The sequence below is a fragment of the Anolis sagrei genome, chromosome 3 (assembly GCF_037176765.1).
Source record: "Anolis sagrei isolate rAnoSag1 chromosome 3, rAnoSag1.mat, whole genome shotgun sequence".
Classification (NCBI taxonomy): domain Eukaryota; kingdom Metazoa; phylum Chordata; class Lepidosauria; order Squamata; family Dactyloidae; genus Anolis; species Anolis sagrei.
Window position 1 is genome coordinate 76,144,253 of NC_090023.1, and position 21,514 is coordinate 76,165,766.

Consider the following 21,514-nt stretch of genomic DNA (forward strand, 5'->3'; position numbering starts at 1 on the left):
ATCTGGCCAATGCTTGTAAATTCCAAGACAGGAAGCCATAAACATCTGGAGCACTAAAGGCTAAGAACCACTGGGATAAATCTGACTGTTGGCCAAGTTGGCTGGAGCTTCTGGGAATTAAAGTCCAAAATAGCTGAAACCAGTGATCTTCGTGATCTATCAATTTCAATAATCCCAGAAGATTTTAGCAAATCCCACAAAATTTGGTCAGCACTACCAAGATTTTTAGAACAAAACACCTCCATCATTATTCTGCTTACTAACTAGAAAAAGACATATCTCCCCCAGTTTTTTAACCCTAAGCATTTTGTTGATACAAGGTATTTTCCATAATGTTCATTGTGCAATTTTAGCAGCTGCCAAAAATACATTATCTAAACTTTTGCTTTGTTTGTGTTAGTCAAATGACAACTGTGCTTTAAATGGCAAAGAATGTAATTTCAATAAATCAGATTTGCTCAAGATTGACAGTTTGTACTGGAAGTACTTCATTATGGGGCGGGGGGGGGGGGGGACCAGACACAGGGGCACAAATATTGCTTGATTGCATTTATCTACTTACTTCTGTTGTTCCTTTTGGAATTCCAGCCTTTTAAGGAAGCCCTTATATTAATCACTGTCCAGAAGGGAAATAGCTCTTTGTAAAACTTAGCCAGTATTAGAACCTTAAAATGCAATCCTGCACATGTCTGGTTAGAAGTTTTATTCCACTGACTTCAATAGAATTTAGGCCAATGTAAAGGTACCTAAATGTTACATTAAATCAACAAGAAAAACAAGGATAAACAATTTACATTAATTACCTTGTGGCATAACTCCATTTCTGCAGTACTTTACTGAAGCTTCCTGTTTACTTCACTTTGCAGTAAGCTGTTGACCTTCAAATACCTCACTCAACAGCCTTCAGAGGAATCGGTTTCTAAAAAAACACACATAGTCCTTTTATCACAGAAACAGCACAGATTCACACAGCAGTGTTCTTCCATGCACCACAATGCTGCTGAGAGGATTTAACTGTTGTGAAACAGACACACCTCATCTAAGGTTTTTCCCATCTTTTAAAAATAAAGGACTTGCTCACTAAATGAGCAATATGATATTGTGGCAGGTATTTTTCTTGTGTGATTTTGAAAGTTATAGTCCCAACACATCTGAAGAATACCAGGTTGGGAAAACCTGTATTTGGGGCTTGTTACAACATGCTCAAAATCTAGGTCCCTAGATGTTCGAATCATTCCCAACTAGAGCAAGCATCCATTTGGAAAAGAGTGTCTCTTTATTAGTTGCTGGTTAAATGGTATTATATTCCCATCCCACTTTGGGCTTCCTATAAGTTTCTGTTTGGTCAGCAGCCACTCGATGAGTAGACAGCTGAACTGGATAGAATTTTTGTTTGCACCTTCAGGGACCTTCTTAATATCCAAAGGACCCCAAGTTTTCCATTCTGCCCTAGACTCTTAGCACGTTTAGGAGAGGGCAAGGATGAAACATCCCCTTTCCCTTCATGGGGAAAGTTCCACTTCCTGAATTTATGCCCATTACTAAGCTGTTTAAAGATACTGGAGAAAGAGCCTACTCATGCTTTACTCTTCTCTGGTAGCTGTTCAGCCTTCTTCTAATTCTGTGCTTCCTGAACAATGGCTGGAGTTACTCTGAAAGTACTATGTAGCTTTATCTGTCAGCATGTCTCAAGGTACATAGACTGAGACAAAGAGTCTCCTTTAAAAAAAATCAGAGTTTACAATGTCTTACCTGACTTTTCCCCTTGGTTCTTTGTCCATCTGAACATTGGGAAGATAGTGAAAAAGGGCTGGAGAAAAATAAACATTCAGTGCCAGGTTGCAGTAGTATGTCTGCATAAACAATGCAAATAAACTTGAGTTGGGAAAGAGTGGGATTCTACTCTATTGTATTGTACCTTTGTGTTTGCCAAACAGCAGGCAAGCTAAACAGCAGATGCCCCCAAAGTTCATCCCTGAGCATATGTCAACAGCAAAACAGAGAGAAAAGGGGGCACCAACGATGCCCAGCACAGATCTAAAAGTCAGGGCATGGTATAGACATCAAGGATTGGTGAAAGACAAAAGTTATTCCTGGGTGCATTTTGTAAGGAGGCTTTGAGTCGCCTCTAAAAGATTCAGAATGTTTGTGATTACTTATGCAATGTTTGTGTTTACTTATGCAAGACGTCCTCGACCTGCTTCTTTCATTTCACAGGTGCATATTGTTAATTTTGAATAAAAGCTTTCCTTAAGCATGTTCAACTGCTCTTCTTTTTTGTGGCATGAAAACCTACCTCTGTTCTTTTAATGTTGTTTCTGTCCCTGGTATCAGGGACACATCTACTTAGGAATATTTGCATCCTGGCCTCAGACATTGTATTTTTCTAAAAAGTAAAAGAGGAAGGTAGGAAGATCAGAGCTTGGAAATGTGAATCAAGGAACATGAAAGGCACTGCAGACTACTTCAACCAGAGAAGTCAGCCATAGCAGAGCACCTGATGAACCAGCCTGGACACAGCATATTATTTGAGAACACAGAAATGCTGGACCACACCAACAACCACCATGTCAGACTACACAGAGAAGCCATTGAAATCCACAAGCATGTGGACAATTTCAACAGAAAGGAAGAGACCATGAAAATGAACAAAATCTGGCTACCAGTATTAAAAAACTCTAAAATTACTACCGCAAAACAGCAGAGAGAAAACAACCAGGCACATCTTAACACCTCTCAACAGAACATTTTCCCAGGCTCAGCCAGGCCTTCAAATGCTAATGAAGGCGGTCAGCTGAAACATTCACACCTAGCTTCAGCAGAGAGCTCTTTGCCCCACCCCAGTCATTCCACAGATATATAAACCCATTTTCCTATTTCCAACAGACCTCACTACCTCTGAGGATGCTTGCCATAGATGCAGGCAAAACGTCAGGAGAAATGCCTCTAGAACATGGCCCTATAGCCCGAAAAAACCTACAAGAACCTAGTGATTCCAGCCATGAAAGCCTTCAACAATATATTACTATTACATTTTTTTGTAATGAGAATGATGTGTGGCTATGTATCTGAAGTAAACGCCCCACGCAATGTTATTTTCACTTTTTTCTTTGTGTACTTCTACAAACTTTATGGTTACCCCTCTTGCTTTCTGTTGACCCTGTTTTGGACTATTCATCCGTTAATGAGTTTGTTCTTTGAAATATCATGAGAGTACAAACAACCTCATACTATTAAAAAGTGGTTGATTTCTCTCTTTTTAAACAATATATTCAATAATAAAACACATCACTGAGCAAACCCTGAAAACCCAAGGAAATGATGGGGGCTGGATTGAGTATGATGAAGCTACCCACTTTGTAAAGTCCCTTTTCTGCGATACCTTTTAACTATCAAATATAGGTGTAAGGATTTTCTTATGCAGATATGATTTGTTGTCTTGACTGACCAGAACATCTTGCATTCTTGTTTTCCATGCAGAGCTCCATTCACTCATGAGAACTTTTTGTGCTGTAGAAAAATATAAAGGGTTTAACGTATGGAAGTGAGGAGACAAATCAGTATAGTTTCAAAAGAATATGTATTTGATGCAAGCATTTCTAATTTTGTTTGAAATTAACTTAGGGTACCCTTTAAGAAAAGCTATGATGGTAAGCAATATATTGTTTTCCAAACTTGGTTTGCTTTACAGCAGTGTGGGGACACCTCTACAACTCATTGACAATTAAATTATCAACTAGCTCAGTGTTTCTCAACCTAGGTGTTGGGACCTCTGGGGAGGGGGGTCTGGAGGGGTGTGTCAGAGGGGCCGCCAAAGACCAGTAGAAGACACAGTATTTTCTATTGGTCATGGGGTTCTGCGTGGGAAGTTTGACCCAATTCTATCGTTGATGGGGTTTACAATGCTCTTTGATTGTAGGTGAACTATAAGTTCCAGCAACTACAACTCCCAAATGTCAAGGTCTATTTTCTCCAAACTCCACCAGTGTTCACATTTGGGCATATTGAGTATTCCTGTCAAGTTTAGTCCAGATCAATCATTGTTTGAGTCCACAGTGCTCTCTGGATATAAGTGAACTACAACTCTAAAACTCAAGGTCAGTGCCCACCAAACCCTTCCAGTATTTTCTGTTGATCATGGGAGTTCTGTGTGCCAAGTTTGGTTTCAATTCCATCGTTGGTGGAGTTCGGAATGCTCTTTGATTGTAAGTGAACTATAAATCCCAGCAACTACAACTCCCAAATGACAAAATAAATCCCCCTCAACCCAACCAGTATTCAAATTTGAGTGTATCTAGTATTTGTGCCAAAGTTGGTCTAGTGAATGAAAATCCATCCTGCGTATCAAATATTTACATTACAATTCATAACTGTAGCAAAATTACAGTTATGAAGTAGCAACAAAAATAATTTTATGATTGGGGGTCACCACAACATGAGTTATTAAGGGGTCATGGCATTAGGAAGGTTGAGAGCCACTGAACTAGATAAAAATTTAGATTGAAATCCTAAGGACATTGATTATACTGGAGTGTCCCACCTGGGCATATTGCTTAGAGTTGTGAACCACCAAAATTTGGTGATAAGAGTGTCAACATTCTTACTAGGAAAAAACTTGCTAAAATATCCATAATGCAACTTGCTTTTTGCTGGATCCAAAGATATCTGAGGGTAGACTCTTACTTGTTTTCTTCACACTTCAGTCACTTGCCCATCCCTCAAATTGCGAGAGGCTTTTGTAAGCACCATTGGTGCTGGCAGGGAATAATTTAAATTTAGACAAAGAGATACTGTATATACAGCACTCCAGTCTGAACATTTTGGGGCAATTTTTGATATCAAGTAGTCTCTTCCAGCCAGGGATATCTGTTCAACCTGCAAAACAATTAATTACACATTCTTAAGGAAGTTACTTTGCTTCTGAGAATGAAAAAGTTATTGTCCCACTTTTGCTGCCTTTGCCCTTGGTCCCTGGGTGGCCAGAGAACATGATCCTTTTAAGAAGCTATGAAAGGAGGAAAAAAACAACAGATATTCTGTTCCTAGAGCATAGAAAAGTTACTTTTTCAACTACAGCTCCCTAAATCCTGAGCCAGTACTGCTACCCACTGCATTGGCCAAGAGCAACTGGAAGTTGCAGTCTATGTAACATACAGCTTTCAATACATGGAAACTAGAATTCCTGTTATGTGGTGTTGAGTCAGATTTTAGAGGAAATAAATTATCAGAATTTAAATTTGAGAGTACATGACATAGCTATGCCACTAGATGGAGATACTGAACTGTGTCCTAACTGCCAATTAAAGCAATTCATTCCTAGGGAGCATATACACTGTAGAATTAATTCAGTTTGACACCACTTTAACTGCCATGGCTCAATGCTATGGAATCCTGGGGGTTGTTGTTTTGCAAGGTCTTTAGTCTTCTCTGCCAAGGAGTATTGGTGCGCTTCACCAAACTACAAGATATTTAACACTCTGTGTTTGCATTTTCTGGGGAAATTTATCTGTCTTTTTTCTTTGGACATCGAAAATGATTTTCTAAAGGAAAGTAAAAAATGACCCACAGTAATGTTATAGCTTCCTGTTTCTGTTGTCCTTTTTTGGACACTGTAGAACTTTCTAGCTGATGTGATCCCTGCCAGATGATTCCTGTCCAATTGGTCACAGCAAGAAACTACTGACTCAGGTCTAAATTAGTGTAGACAACAAGGAAACTTTTGTCCGTACAAATCTAGAATTTGTTTACTTGCTTACTTAGAGAAAGTAGCCTAATTCTCTTGTCTTGTCATCTTCGGGGGCTTGGGGAGATGATGAAGTACATGGAGTGCTGTACTGCTTATGTATGGCTTTCTGTCTCTTCCAGGGATGCCTGTTCAACCTGCAAAATGATTAATTACACATTCTTAATGGAGTTACTTTGCTTTTGATAATAAAAAAAAGTTATTGTCCCACTTTTGCTGCCTTAGTCCTTGGTCCCTGGGTGGCTAGGATGGAGTGGGACACCACCTTTATGAACCCTTCCTCACCAATACCTTCTGAAGTATTAAAGTAAGCAAACATTTCAAACAAGCAGCAAGCTTGTGATCCTAACACCAACACTTTTCTTCTCCTGTATAATTTAAACAATTATCTGATGAAGAAATGGGCTTTGAAAACTAGCATAGTTTATTTTGCATCTTTTGGTAAGGCCTAATAAAAGTAAAGTATGACACCTGTATCTGTGGTGGATGCTTTCCAGGATTTCACACAAATATGCAGAATTGCAGATAATAATGAACCCTACTGAATGAATGACTTCCAGTTGAAGCATACCATGGGGAACCTAGAAAATGTCAAGAGATGACACCTCTCTAGGCGTCATTATATCCTTCAGTACAAATCTAGTCAACTTCTGGTCAAAGCATATCACAGAATCACCTGGAGAACCTAGAAAATGGCTATGATGCAGGATATATTTTGTTAGACATGAGTAAATGAAACTTCAGCTGCTGTTTTACCATAATGCTTATTTTGGATTTTGTTGTATTTTGCTGTATGGCCAACATGGCTAGTCCTGAATATATGGATTGTTTCAAAATAATTGACCCAATTTCAAAGCAGTATATTTCACAATTGCAACATGTTACAATTACACAAAACATTAGAAATGGTTTAATGAGTAATCAAGTTATCACTAATTATTTTGAGCCAGAAGCAAATTTTTGAAATAACCTCAAAAAAGGAGAATATCTCATTAGGTCTGCTGTTGTGGGGTTGCCACCTCACGGATGACTGAGGCTAAGGGCTGTTTGTGTGCTGGGAGAGGCATCTAGCAGTTGTTATTATTATTATTATTATTATTATTATTATTTTGTTGTGTCAGGAGTGACTTGAGAAATTGGAAGTCGCTTCTGGTGTGAGACAATTGGCTGTCTGCAAGGACATTGCCCAGGGGACGCCCAGATGATTTTGATGTTTTTTTTGATGTTTTTATCATCCTTGTGGGAGGCTTCTCTTATGTCCCCGCATGAGGAGCTGGAGCTGATAGAGGGAGCTCAGCCCACTCTCCCGGATTTGAACCTGCGACCTGTCTGTCTTCAGTCCTGCCAGCACAGGGGTTTAACCCATTGCGCCACCGGGGGCTCCTCTAGCAGTAATAATTTGAAACCCTATGCCCTATATTTTCAAGTGGTAAGAGTTTCATTCAATTGGGCGTTTTGTGGTTACAGTGACATAGATTTCAATCTGGTCTATTTTGTCATAAGTAAATACCCAATTTAGGGTTGTTTCCTCATGTTGAAGTCCTAAATATAACCCCCACCTCACCCTGAAATGAATATGTAGACTGTAGAATGTAGAAGCTACAAAATCACATTTGGTACCTGCTATTTCCAAGGAAGACTGGGGAATTATCATCATCATCATCATCATTTTATTGGCACAAAAACACAGTATGTCACAACAAACAAGATCTATATGCTGGATTTCGTATCACAAAATCACAAGTCAAACACTTCCAAGTGTCTTGGACTGGGTGATGTATTTTCAAATGATGCGTGCAGATCCAAGTAAGATGGCCTTTTGCAGTTGACAGATCATGATTTTGTCAATGTTGATTGTTTCCTGATGCCGGCTGAGGTCGTTTGGCACAGCACCCAGTGCGCCGATGACCACTGGAACCAACTGTACTGGTTTATGCCAGAGCCTTTGCAGTTTGATTTTGAGGTCTTGATAACAGCTGAGTTTTTCCTGTTGTTTTTGTTGTTGTTGTTGTTGTTGTTGTTGTTGTTAATTTGGCTGTCCCCTGGTATGGCAACATCAATAATCCAAACTTTTTTCTTTTCCACAATCGTGATGTCTGGTGTATTGGGTTCCAAAACTTTATCAGTCTGGATTCAAAAGTCCCACGGTATTTTTGCGCATTCATTTTTTTTACTGCTGGCAGGTGGTACCTGTGACATAAGTTCCAGTGAATAATTTGAGCCATAGAGTTGTTCCTTTGTTTGTAGTCTGTCTGAGTGATTTTCTTGCAATAGCTGAGGATATGGTCCATGATTTCATCAGCTTCCTTGCACAGTCTGCATTTTGGGTTATCAGCTGATTTTTTGATCCTGGCCTTAATTGCATTTGTTCTGATGGCTTGCTTCTGGGCTGCAAGAATCAGGCCTTCTGTCTCCTTCTTCAGTGTTCCATTTGTGAGCCATAACCAGGTCCTCTCCCTGTCAACTTTTCTTTCAATTTTATCAAAGAACTGCCCATGCAATGCTTTGCTGTGCCAGATGTCAGCTCTGGTAGTTAGACTACCGCCAGCACAGCTCTCAGCATCTTTGGAGCAGTTAAGCCCCCCACCACGACAAGGTGGCACCCATCGGGGGTTATTATTATTATTATTATTATTATTATTTATACCCCACTTTTTCTCTCCACAAGAAGACTAGGGTTCCTCCCTGAAACACCCAGAGAAGTTGTGCCTCCAACAATGTAAACAGTTTTGAACTACGGTAAGTAGATCACTGCTTTATAAAAACAGCTTCCTATGTTACTTCAAAAAGTGATGTATCAGAAGAATTAAATGGAGAAGCACAGAAGCCTCCAAATAGGGCAGTAGAATCTTTTCAAGATAGCAATGTTGAAATTATTAATAGAAGAGGCCACTCTTCAGCTCAGTGGGTATTAAACTAAAATGTTGGCATGTGTGGCTTTGTTTCATCTTGAAGACCACAAAGAGGATGATAAATAGAAGACAGTTATGGAGCCACAACAGCCCAGCAGATAGACCACAGAATCTCTTAGCTTCACAATAAGATATAAAAATTAATAGCCTTTGGTATCTATGCTTGTTTTAGTCACTGTAAACTTCTTACATTATACGTAATTCAGCTAATGCAAAGTGAGGAGAAAGAGAAACCGACACAGGATGATATGGGACATTCTGGCCACGAATAAAGTAAGCTTTTAAGCTATTTTCTACCTTATTTGATCATTGACTCTTTTACTTTTCCCCGATAACTCTAGTATTCTATTACATCATCTTTCTCAGAGCAGGTTTTTTAAAAAGGAACTGTTTGTATTTGTTTGCGCAATGATTTTATTCATAATTTATTATGAAGACCTAGGTCATTCTCATCAAAAATCAATGTGGAGGCTCACACTAAAATGTTCCTTGGCAGCATTTAAATCTCAAAAACCCCAGGAGGCGTATTCATTCTCCTCCAGTACTTTCTCCTAAGGTTGGTCTGCTTTCTCCACAAACTGACAATATCCACTTACAAGAGGAACCTCATTTTCACTGCTTTTGTTACTCAGCCATACCATCCTCAATGAGAGCCCATTACCTTTGTCCTGTATTCAGGGTTTCTGTCTCCATTTTAACATCCACAGCCATTGTCACTGAAATTTGCCTGCCCCTTGCGGGTCTAGATAGCTATCTGCTGCACCACAGCACCAAAGGGGCCTTGTGCCAATTGTGCCCAAAGAGCACCGAATGACTGAGGAAATGGCTATGTGGTTTGGCACACAAGAGACAAGCTAAGGAGTACTTACTACAACTCAGAATCCCTCAGGCACCTAGAACACATCCCTGCATGGGAGAAGAAAGACAAGACCACAACCCCTAAGGATGCCTGCCATAGATGTGGGTGAAACATCGGGAGAAAATGCTTCTGGAACATGGCCACACAGCTCGGAAAATTCACAGCAACCCAAGGCAAGACCAGTTTCTGAATCTAGCTGGGGAAGTTTCTATGTGCACTGCTCTAGAGGCAAGGCCCAATGGTCAGCCTCCTACCAAAACAGTTGGCTTTTTCTAGGTGGGCTGGCTGAGATTGAAAGCTCACCATTTCAGGAAAACCCCGAAAGAAACCATAATGGCATTGAGGCATGGCATTCACTTAATAATGCCAGCTTGCTGGTATATTTTTGAAGCTGTGACCAAAGCTACTCAGCATTCTATGATTCAGTGTTTTAGAAAGCTGTATTTTACATTCCACATCATTCAAGCCCATACTGCCTTTTATTTTTTGTGACACATAACATTTTAGAGTATGACATGCTGAACCGGTTTCATATTTATTGCATTTAAAGGGCTGGTTTTCCAGTCCAGTATATATTTACCTTTGGGGTATGTTTTCTGATTTTTTTATAGCCCAGTGCACCCAGTTCATCAAGTTTATCATGTCTTGTTTTTAAATCCTAACTTCCTGGCTACATACAATTCCTTCCAGTTTGCATAATCAGAAGTCTTCAATCTGCATATTACCTTTTACCTGAAGCCTTGAAGACACTTTAGGGCACAGGAAGTGGGTTCACTGAAGAGGGAGAGAACCTCCTATCTCAATGGATCTGTTAATTATTACTCTTTGGATACAGCTTTGCAATTGCCTGTGTATCTATCACAGAGTACAATCTACAGTTGACGTAATGCCCATGTTGAACTAGCATATGACTTGACAATGATATAATCCTGATCTGCTTATTTGCTTACTCCATCCAAGATTAAATTTTTAATTGATTAAGATATATTGCAATGATTTCTCTTCACAGCTTTCCAGAGACTGGAGCTTCCTTTTCTCAAAAGTAACAGTATTTACTATGCTTTGTAAGGAGGTATTGAATGATTTATCACAAGTTTGAAATCACATTGTTCTTCCTCTCATAATTTTTGAATCACTCTTTGCAGTGACTTTGCTTCATATCTAAGGAGACAGTGTCTACAAAAACATATACACCCCCCTCCCCCCAGTCTTTGTGGTATCGCATAATGCTTTGTTCTTGTTGCTTTCCTCAACAGATCAACACAGCTAACTCTCTGGAGATCTGATGTTCCATTTCAACTTCCAATTATAGAACAAGAAATTCTTAAATGGGTGAGCTACTTTTTAAATGGCAAAGCTCCAGGGGAAAAGATACCATAAGTGCATGGTCATGCTGGTTATATCCCATTCTTGTTGAGCTACAGTATTTCGGAATACTGTAGCCCAACAATCAGCTGTCTGAAAAAAAGGTTGCCCAGGGGATACCCAAATATGTTATGATCCTGCAGAGAGGCTTCTCTCATGAAAGGCGCTGAACAGACTGCGCTCTGGCACCACGAGATGCAGAGCCAACCTTGAGAAATGGGGCTACAAAGTGAAGTCCATGACATGTGAGTGTGGAGAAGAGCAAACCACAGAACACCTACTACAATGCAACCTGAGCCCTGCCACATGCACAATGGAGGACCTCCTTACAGCAACACCAGAGGCACTCCAAGTGGCCAGCTACTGCTCAAAGGACATTTAGTATAATGCCAAGTTTTTAACTTTGTTTGTGGTTTTTAAATACATTACAAGTGTACCCTCAATTCACTTCTGAGACGATAAATAAGTTTGCATTTCTCGATCATTCAGCCCACCAGATGTTTTTAAATGCTGCTTCCATTGGCTGTACTGACTTGGGCTGATGGGAGATGCAGTCCAACACTGCCTCGAGGCCCAGCCGTAGTCCATTCCTGACTTTAGCAATTAACCTTTTGGGTTTATTTATTTATTTTAAATGTAAGGAATCATTGGTGGTTGCTTTTCTGAACATCAGTGGTCTAGAAATGGATGTGATTTTGAAGAGATCATAAATTTTAAATGTTCCAGAGGCATGTTTGATTACCATTCTTCATAGAAATATTATTTACAGCTCAGATACATTCCAAAATAAATCATACTGGCATGAAGAAGACTGGCTCCCAAGTAAGTGTATATGGCATTATAACCTCAATTCTTCTTGAAGTCCTGACTTCTGTAGTGCTTTCCCCTCTGGTGATGCAAAGCTTGTTTTGGAATCTGGACTTCAAAAACTTTGTGGTTAAACAGTCATTCAATATTGACATATGTGGCATAAATATATTATCCATGTAAGAAATTATCTAATACTAGATCTTATTTTCCTTTTTTCATCTGTCTTCCTGGAAGTACTGCAGCACTGTTTTCTCTAAAATCAGCCCTGCCTTTCAAAAAAAAGTCATATATAAAAAACACTACTTATATAACATTTGGATCCAAGTCATATACCCGGCACAAGGTTCCTTAAAGCAGAAACAGCTGAACATTTCCTATTTGCCCTTGGGAGTTCAATATTAGGCAAACATGACTAGACTAAACTGAAGAGACTGATAAAAGATAAAATTAGAGGAAGGGCTCACAACATTATATTATCATGGTTTAGACCTGTTTTTTTTCTCACTTTCTAGATTTGTTACTGTAGGATTGACTGTGCCTGACTGCAACATTTACAAGCTCTTACCTTCTGCCTACTTCCTAAGGCCATATGCAACCTAATTTTCTTGATGGCATTTTTTTATTCCTTTTCTTTCAACATAATCTTTATACATGGGTCCAGAAATCAAAGTACATGATTTATCAAACTTTCTACTATATTATGGAACAAAACAATTTTTGCCCAAATTGTTCATGCTCTCCATTAATGTTTAGATTTTGTTAAATTTTGAAATTTGTTTTTGTCAAATCAAGACAAATCCTGCGAGTACAGCTTCATTATATACTGTTTGGTTTTACAAAATATGCCACAATCACCTGCTATTTTGTGTACTGGTGAGAATCTGCTGTTTTAATCTTACTGGATAACCTTGTGTTCTCTCCCTCTTTATGACCATATATTTTTCTCTTTTCTATCTGAATGCTCTTTTTGTATTTTTCTATGTCGTGTTTAATATTTTTTATCCTATGGTTAGCATCAATACACTACAGTCAGTCCTTGGTGTATGCATCTAATGAAGTGGCCAGGAAAGTGTATGCCATTTTAAGAAAGAGTATTACGGCACTATTTACTGTTTTTAATGCAATAGATATTCACAATATAGTCCCTAGAAATAGATTAATCAGGGGTTTTTTTGTACAGACAGTTCCCAAGTTATAAACATTCGGCAGACAAATGACTCATAGTTACAAATGAGGGTGAGACAACAAGAAGTGAGAGAAATCCACCCTTAGGAAAGGAAATTCAGTCCTGAAATAGTTATCATGGGGAAAATGTTTCTCCACTGAAGCATTATCACCTATCTTTGCTTCTATAAAAAAGCCAAATTTTTCAAAATGCAGTGCTCACTGGGATAGAAAGTGGGGTGAAATATTCTGAACAGGGGAACAGATAGCAAAACAAACACCACAGGGGTGTTAGCCCTTCCCTATGCTATCCAAAGCTTGTATGTATGTGTGTGTGTGTGGAGTTACACTTAAAAATGTACCTGTTCCTACTTACATATAAATTCAACTTAAGGACAAACCTACAGAGCTTATCATGTTCATAACTTGGGGACTGCCTGTATTTGAAAACCCCTTTCTTGACACTCTAACTATCCCTTCATTTCATCTTGACCATTGCCCTTCAAATTAAATTACTTGCACCCCAATTTTCTTGTAATTAGACTTCCATCTCCGAATGTTTTTGGACCATGCCTGGAATTAGATTTTGTTGAAAGCAATGGGATTTGCATCAGGGCGTGTATCTACACTCATGAACAGCGGTCCTCAATCTGGGGGGTCACAACCCCCAAAGGGGTTGGTTGGCCATCTGAAAGGGGTTGCACCGCTGCCTCCTTTGGCCTCTCCTCCTCCGCCTCCCCAGAATGGCTACTGGGACCCCTCTGCCAGCCAAACAGCCATGAGGAGGTGCTTGGAGAAAGAGGCACAAGCAGCCCTCCTCCATTTGCCTTGAGCCAGGGAGCAGGAGCAGGAAAAGGCCTCTCTACCTTGACAGCGGTGGCACCACACGCAACATGGCAGAGGCAGAGAGGCTTCCTTGTGCTCCTCTTCCCCGGCTCAAGGCCCAACGGAGCAGCCTCAAGGCATCCTCAAGCCTTGAGCCAGGGAGGAGGAGCAGGAGCAGGAGGAGGCCTCTCCACCTCCGCTGATGGTGTTGGTGCCTGGGCAAGGTGGGCCAAGCCTCACCCAGGCACAGTTGCTACGACATCACTGGCATAGCACAGGCAGTGTGGAAGCAGAGAGGCCTCCTCCTGCTCCTCCTCTGTGGTTAAAGGCCCTTGAGCCAGGGAGGTTCACCATTGCCCCCAGGCCATGGGGGAGGCAGAGCACCGAAAACAGCATGAAAAGACGGGGGGGGGGGGGGGGGCAAAGGGCCTGCTGCTGTCCCTAGCCCCCCCCCCCCACAGATGAGTTCAGAATGCTCTTTGATTGTAGGTGAACTATAAATCCAAACAACTCCCAAATGTCAAGGTCTATTTTCTCCAAATGCCTCCAGTATTTTCTGTTGGTCATGGGAGTTCTGTATGCAAGTTTTGTTCAATTCCATTGTTGGTGAAGTTCAGAATGCTCTTTGTAGGTGAACTATAAATCCTAAATGACAAAATCAATCTCCTCCCCACAACACCACCAGTGTTCAAATTCAGGCATATTGTGTATTTGTCCCAAGTTTAGTCCAGATCCATAGTTGTTTGAGTTCACAATGGTCTCCGGATGTAGGTGAACTACATCTCTCCTAAATAACTGTCAATTCCTCCCAAACCCCTCCAGTATTTTCTGTTGGTCACGAGCATTCTGCATGCCAAGTTTGGTTCAATTCCATTGTTGGAGTTCAGAGTGCTCTTTGATTGCAGGTGAACTATAAGTCCAAGCAACTGCAACTCCCAAATGTCAGGGTCTATTTTCCCCAAACCTCTCCAGCATTTTCTGTTGGTTATGGAAGTTCTGTATGCCAAGTTTGATTCAATTCCATTGTTGGTGGAGTTCAGAATGCTCCCTGGTTGCAGGTGAACTATAAATCCAAGCAATCACAACTCTCAAATGTTAATGTCTATTTTCCTCAAACTCCCACCAGTGTTCAAATTTGGGCATATTGAGTATTCATGCCAAGTTTGGTCCAGATTCATAGTTGTTTGGGTTCACAGTGGTCTCTGAATGTAGGTGAATTACATCTCCCCTAAATCACTGTCAGTTCTTCCCAAAACCCTCTAGTATTTTCTGTTAGTCATGGGGATTCTGTGTGCCAAGTTTGGTCCACGTCTATTTTGTGGGGGGCTCAGTGGTTTGTGGAAGTCAGAGCTGAATTGGTTGAAGGTACTGAAGATCCCATCATTCATTGTCCATACTCCCCAAAACATTAACCACTATGTTTTAATTATGTTCAATTTGTAACAATGAAAATACATCCTGCATATCAGATATTTACATTACAATTCATAAGAGTAGCAAAATTACATTTATGAATTGTGTGATTTTAGTAATTGATGTAATTCAGTTCTTGCGGGTTTCTTCGGGCTATATGGCCATGTTCTAGAGGCATTTCTCCTGACGTTTCGCCTGCATCTATGGCAAGCATCCTCAGAGGCGAGGTCTGCTGGAGCAGGGAAAAAAGGGGTTTATATATCTGTGGAATGACCAGGGTGAGACAAAGGGCTTTTGTAAGTTGGGCTTTGTCTCACCCTGGTCATTCCACAGATATATAAACCCCTTTTTTCCCAGCTCCAGCAGACCTCACCTCTGAGGATGCTTGCCATAGATGCAGGCGAAACGTCAGGAGAAATGCCTCTAGAACATGGCCATATAGCCCGAAGAAACCCACAAGAACTGAGTGATTCCAGCCGTGAAAGCCTTCGACAATAAATTGATGTAATTGTTTTTAGATGTTTTTAATTCTTTGGTTTTTAATATAATTTTAACATAAATGCTTATCAACTGTATGTTATTTTTAAGACATTTAATTGTTGCCGGTGTGTGAAGCTGCTCTGAGTCCCCCTTGAGACAAATGTGGTAAATAATAAACAATAAAATAAGTAGCAACAAAAAAAGTTATATGATTGGGTGTCTCCACAACACGAGGAACTGTATTTAGGGGCGACGGCATTAGGAAGGTCAAGAACCATTGCTCTAGAATCAATGCAGTTTGACCCCACTTTAATTGCCATGGCTCAATGTTGTGGAATGGTGGGAGGTGTAATTTTACAAGGTCTTTAGCTTTCTCTGCCAAATAATGTGGGTGCCTCAACAAACTACAGATCCCATAATTCCACAGCATTGAGCTATGGCAGTTAAAGGCTGCAACCATGAAAACATATGTAGATGGAAGTCCCATTACAATAAAATGCCCTTGTGTCTTTCTATTCAAACCAACTAAAAGTGTCAATCTTTGACATACCTGTCAGGAAGTAAAATTTACTGAACTCATTGGAACTTCCTTCTGGGAAAACTTGTTCAGCAATGCTAAAGGTCTTGAAGATGAAGAAGTATTTCATCCTAGTCTTAAGTGCAGCTTTTAATTGTTTATGCTTACTTACTGGAACAAATACACACAGAATGGAAATACGTTAAAAGGGATGAAAAAAATAGACTTGTTGAGAAATATACAAGGGAAATAAACTGCTTTTAACATGTACCAAGGAATAAAAGCAATTACACTGTGATTTTTTGTTTATTTAGCACCAAGAAGATAAAAAGTGTGGATTGCATACCCTGGTGTTCATTCACAAACTGCCTTGTAATGGAGGAACTGCTTTCAATATGAAATAATAAAATTATATTTGTACTTTTGTGCTTAGTGCTTTGAAATAAAATGAAAGCATGGTATGCTCAGCCAACTCTTGTTTTGTTTTTTTGATTTATTGTATTTGCTAGAGACACTCTGAAATGCCTCTTAATATTCAATTAGAGGCAGCTTTATATTAACAAGGCAGAGCTCCAAATGCATTTTTCAAAGTGACAACATGTACCAAACAAAGCTTGCAAGTCAGAACCACTGTCTTCACACCGGTTAATGTGTGCATCAAACAACAGTATAGTTACAAAAATCTGAAATAAATTACACTAACTGAAATGTGCATTCTTTCTATTAACGTTTCTAATGCTTTAATAAGTCTTGAGAAATTTATCTGTTTTCTTTTAGCATACAGAACAACTATCGCATCATGCCTACTTCTGGAAGTGTGTCTGTGACTCCAGCTCTGTTGCAAGATTTAATAGGAACATAGGGTCCATCCACACTGTAAAATTAATGCAGTTCGACACTACTTTTACTACAATGGCTCAATGCTATGGAATCATAGGAATTGTAGTTTCATAAGGTACCTCTGGTAGAGAAGGCTAAAGAACTTGTAAAACTACATCTCCCAAAATTCCATAGCATTTAGTCATGGCAGTTAAAGTGGTGTTGAACTGCATTAATTATACAGTGTAGATGTACCCATAGAATACGTATCTTCACCACAAGTACATGGATATATTGATTTTGTACCAATAATGTCTAACCGATTGCATCTTTCTGCTTTTCTTTCACTTAAGAAAATTCTGAATTAAAATGCATTTACATCAGGTTCTTGTGGGGTTTTTTTTGGGCTATAGAGCCATGTTCTAGAGGCATTTCTCCTGACGTTTCGCCTGCATCTATGGCAAGCATCCTCAGAGGTATGAGGTCTGTTGGAATTAGGACAATGGGTTTATATATCTGTGGAATGGCTGGGGTGGGGCAAGGAGCTCTTCCCTGTTGCAGTTAGGTGTGAATGTTTCGCTGATCACCTTCATTAGCATTTGAAGGTCTGCCTGAGCCTGGGAAAATCTGTTCCTGGGAGGTGTTAATCTGTGCCTGGTTTTTTCCTCTCTGTTGTTTAGCTGTTATAATTTTAGAGTTTTTTAATACTGGTAGCCAGATTTTGTTCATTTTCATGGTCTCTTCCTTTCTGTTGAAATTGTCCACATGCTTGTGGATTTCAATGGCGGAGAAGCCATTGAAATCCACAAGCATGTGGACAATTTCAACAGAAAGGAAGAGACCATGAAAATGAACAAAATCTGGCTACCAGTATTAAAAAACTCTAAAATTATAACAGCTAAACAACAGAGAGGAAAAACCAGGCACAGATTAACACCTCCCAGGAACAGATTTTCCCAGGCTCAGGCAGACCTTCAAATGCTAATGAAGGTGATCAGCGAAACATTCACACCTAACTGCAACAGGGAAGAGCTCCTTGCCCCACCCCAGCCATTCCACAGATATATAAACCCATTGTCCTAATTCCAACAGACCTCATACCTCTGAGGATGCTTGCCATAGATGCAGGCGAAACGTCAGGAGAAATGCCTCTAGAACATGGCTCTATAGCACGAAAAAACCCACAAGAACCTAGTGATTCCAGCCATGAAAGCCTTCGACAATGCATTTACATCAGTTGCACTATATAGCAAAAAGTACTTGAAAAGCAGTTTCCAAACAGACTCATAATTTGCTAGAGATAGAGTTCTGCGATATTATAAAAACGATCAAATTTATTATACTGTACTATAAAGTTTTGTAAAATGTAGCATTTTAGAGACATGGCAGATTATCCAAAAAGTCAGTTTTGATATACATTATACATGATAGGGAGTATGGCTGCAGACAGGCCAAAGATCCCATCTACAGTGCCATATAATGCAATTTGAAAATGCATTATATGGTCAGTGTAGACTCATATAATGCAATTTAACTGCATTGAACTGCATTTTATGGGTCAACACTAACCATATAATGCAGTGTCTATGTGGTCCGAGAAAGTGTGATTGGCCCAAGGCCAAAACTATGGCTGAGCAGGGATTCAAACTCTGGTCTCCCAGAGCCCTAATCTATTATGGCAAATGCTACACTACACCATGCCCAATACAGAAAACACTAGACTTATCTACTCTTGCAGGAACTACCAATCGGATTAGGCTACAGTGTGATAGGAAACCATTATGGCGATTAAGGTAATACAGTGGAATTGACTAATTAATTATAATTCAGCAGTCTGTTTTTAATCCATCCCTGAAGCCTCTTTATGCCACAATGACTATTTTAAGGTAAGAGACAGGATGCCTCAGAAGATTAAATTGTTCTTTCATGGGCTTTAAAATACCGGATTAGTATTTGGGTCTCTATTGGCACTGTCAGATTTTTTCCCCATTTATGTTGGTGTACAGAGTGTCACCTGTTGGCAAAATGCAATATATCATAAGGCAGAAAGTAGCATATACCATGTTTGGTTGTCCTATTGGATTATGAGTTGTTTTTAGTCTTGAATGGATTTAAAGGGTCTAAAGAAGCGGAAAGGTTTCCAATTATGCTGACATTATATCATATAGTGCATCCAAATGGGGCAGACTAACTTTTAAAATAAAACAAAAATTAATAACATTCACATAATAATTGAAAACTGCATTGGAAGATGGGTAGGCAAATATACTCTTTACATTATGAGTGATATTGTTACATCTCTGCAGTTTGTCCTCTCTTTGACTGCCATGAAATCATGAGAGTTGTAACTTGGTGAGGCATCAACACTCTTTGGCAGAAGAGGCTCAAGACCTTGTGCCTTTCATAGAAGGCACTGTAGCAGCTAAGGTGGTGTCAAACTGCATTAAAGATGCGCCCTCTGATGCTCCTGCTGTAATTTATTTGCTAGTCTTCAAGATATTACCCAGTTCTTCATTGACTGGCTGTTAGGAATTGTTGGAGTTGAAGTCCAAAACATCTGGAGGGCCCGGTTTGCCCATGCCTGATCTGTATAATAGATAATTATTTATGTTTTCTTATTTATTTATATTTATTTATGTGGTCATTATTTATGTTTCCTTATATTTATTTATTTATTTATTTGGTCATTATCTATGTTTCCTTGTTTGTTTGTTTATTTATTTCTAATTATTTATGTGGTAATTATTTGTTTCCTTATTTTTATTTATTTATTTATGTGGTTATTCTTTATTTTCTTTAATGATTTATGTGATCATTATATTTGTTTCCTTATTTATTTATTTATATTTGTTTATGTGGTCATTATTTATGTTTCCTTATTTATGTATATTTATGTGGTCATTATTTATTTTCTTTATTGATTTGTGTCATCATTATTGATGTTTCCTTATTTATATTTATTTATTTATTTATGTGGTCATTATTTAAGTTTCCTAATATTTATTTATGTGGTCATTATCTATGTTTCCTTGTTTATTTATTTATATTTATTTATGTGGTTATTATTTATGTTTCCTTATTTTTATTTATTTATTTATGTGGTCATTATTTAAGTTTCCTTATATTTATTTATGTGGTCATTATCTATGTTTCCATGTTTGTTTGTTTATATTTATTTATGTGGGCATTATTTATGTTTTCTTATTTTTATTTATTTGGTCATTATTTATGTTTTCTTATTTATTTATATTTATGTGGTCATTATTTATTTTCTTTATTGATTTATGTGGTCATTGTTTATGTTTCCTTATTTATTTATTTATATTTATTTATGTGGTCATTATTTCTGTTTCCTTATTCATTAATTAATTTATTAGAATTAAGATTGATTTAAGATTTATTAGAATTAAGACTTTATTAGAATTAAGACTGCCGTACACTGCACGCTGCACTTGCCCTATAATCCTTACATATCACCTGTCACATCAGCACTTTTTAATCCTGTACCCTTTACTCTGGCCCGGCCTAGTTTTATCCTGTTTGATGTATTGTTTATTGCTTGTGGTTTTGTTGTTTTAATACTGCTTTAATTGTTTTAATTTGCTTTAAGTGTATTGTTATGTTGTGTTGTGTTGAGGCCTTGGCCTTTGTAAACCGCATCGAGTCCTTCGGGAGATGCTAGCGGGGTACAAATAAAGTTTAATAATAATAATAATGAAATTTTATTTATGTGGTCATTATATTTCCTTATCTATTTATTTATTTATATTTATGTGGTCATTCTTTATGTTTCCTTATTTATTCATATTTATTTCTTTATGTGGTCATTATTTCAATTTTCCTCCATGTTTCAACGCGAAACCTGCCTTTGCACTTCCGACCTCGACTTCTTCCAAGCCTTGTTCCAATTTCCAACTCCCCTTTTATTTAAAAATAATTCATTCTTTTTTTTAAGTCGGAGGCGAAAAACCCCTTCCGACGTCCCCTTTAAGGCCCTGCTCCTTCCCTTTGCCGGAAGTGGTAATACTCTTCCCAGAGATACAGGAAGCGGATGAGCCTGTCTCTCTCTCTCTCTCGCTCTCTTTCTCCCCCCGCCCTCCATCTGTGAGAGTCGCGAGCGGGCAGGAAGGCGGGCGCCGGGCGGCGGTTGGTGAGGAAGAAGAGGAGGAGAAGGAAGAGGAGGGCTTCCATGTTTTGAGGCAAGGGCTGGGAAAGAAGGAAGGAAGGAAGGGAAAGGAAGGTGTGGCGGCGGCGGCGGAGTCGGAGGAGCCATGGGTTGGAGCGGATGCGGGAGCCGGGGCTGAGTGCCCTCTCAGCTCATGGAAGCCACCCCGGCGGTGGCAGCAGCAGCACCACCACCGCCAACAGCAGCCGAGGAGGTCGCCGCGGCTCCCGAAGGGCCCTTGGGAGAGGACGAGGAGGAGGACGAGGAGGAGGAAGACGACGACGACGAGGAGACAACGCCGGTCGTCTACACCATGGAGAACAAGCCCATCGTGACCTGTGAGTGACCGGGGCTGGGGAAGGAAGGCCGGCCAAGGACAGGGCCCTGCCTTGGCCTTGGGCGCCTCTCCCACGTGGGGGTGGCACAGGAAATCCACGCGCCG

General features: G+C 39.5%; 1 protein-coding gene and 1 long non-coding RNA gene across 4 annotated transcripts in view; one reads left to right on the forward strand and one right to left on the reverse strand.

Moving 5' to 3' along the window:
* Window positions 1-509: 509 nt before the first annotated feature.
* Window positions 510-10,298, reverse strand: LOC137096722 (uncharacterized). 3 transcript variants are annotated; one of them, XR_010909656.1, is made up of 7 exons: window positions 10,240-10,298; window positions 5,757-5,880; window positions 4,684-4,875; window positions 3,383-3,510; window positions 2,297-2,386; window positions 1,753-1,810; window positions 510-919 (listed from the first exon to the last, which is right to left on the reverse strand). It is a non-coding gene; the product is annotated as an uncharacterized lncRNA (long non-coding RNA). The 3 variants fall into 3 exon arrangements; XR_010909654.1 differs by having other exon boundaries at window positions 3,383-4,875; XR_010909655.1 differs by lacking the exon at window positions 2,297-2,386 and having other exon boundaries at window positions 3,383-4,875.
* A 10,633-nt stretch (window positions 10,299-20,931) lies between these two features.
* TRAPPC10 (trafficking protein particle complex subunit 10) overlaps window positions 20,932-21,514 on the forward strand; it is a 50,911-nt gene continuing 50,328 nt past the window's right edge. The window contains exon 1 of the mRNA XM_060770250.2: window positions 20,932-21,410. Coding sequence (XP_060626233.2) covers window positions 21,227-21,410 — 184 coding nt within the window. The 5' untranslated portion in view covers window positions 20,932-21,226. The remainder of the gene's footprint in view (window positions 21,411-21,514) is intronic.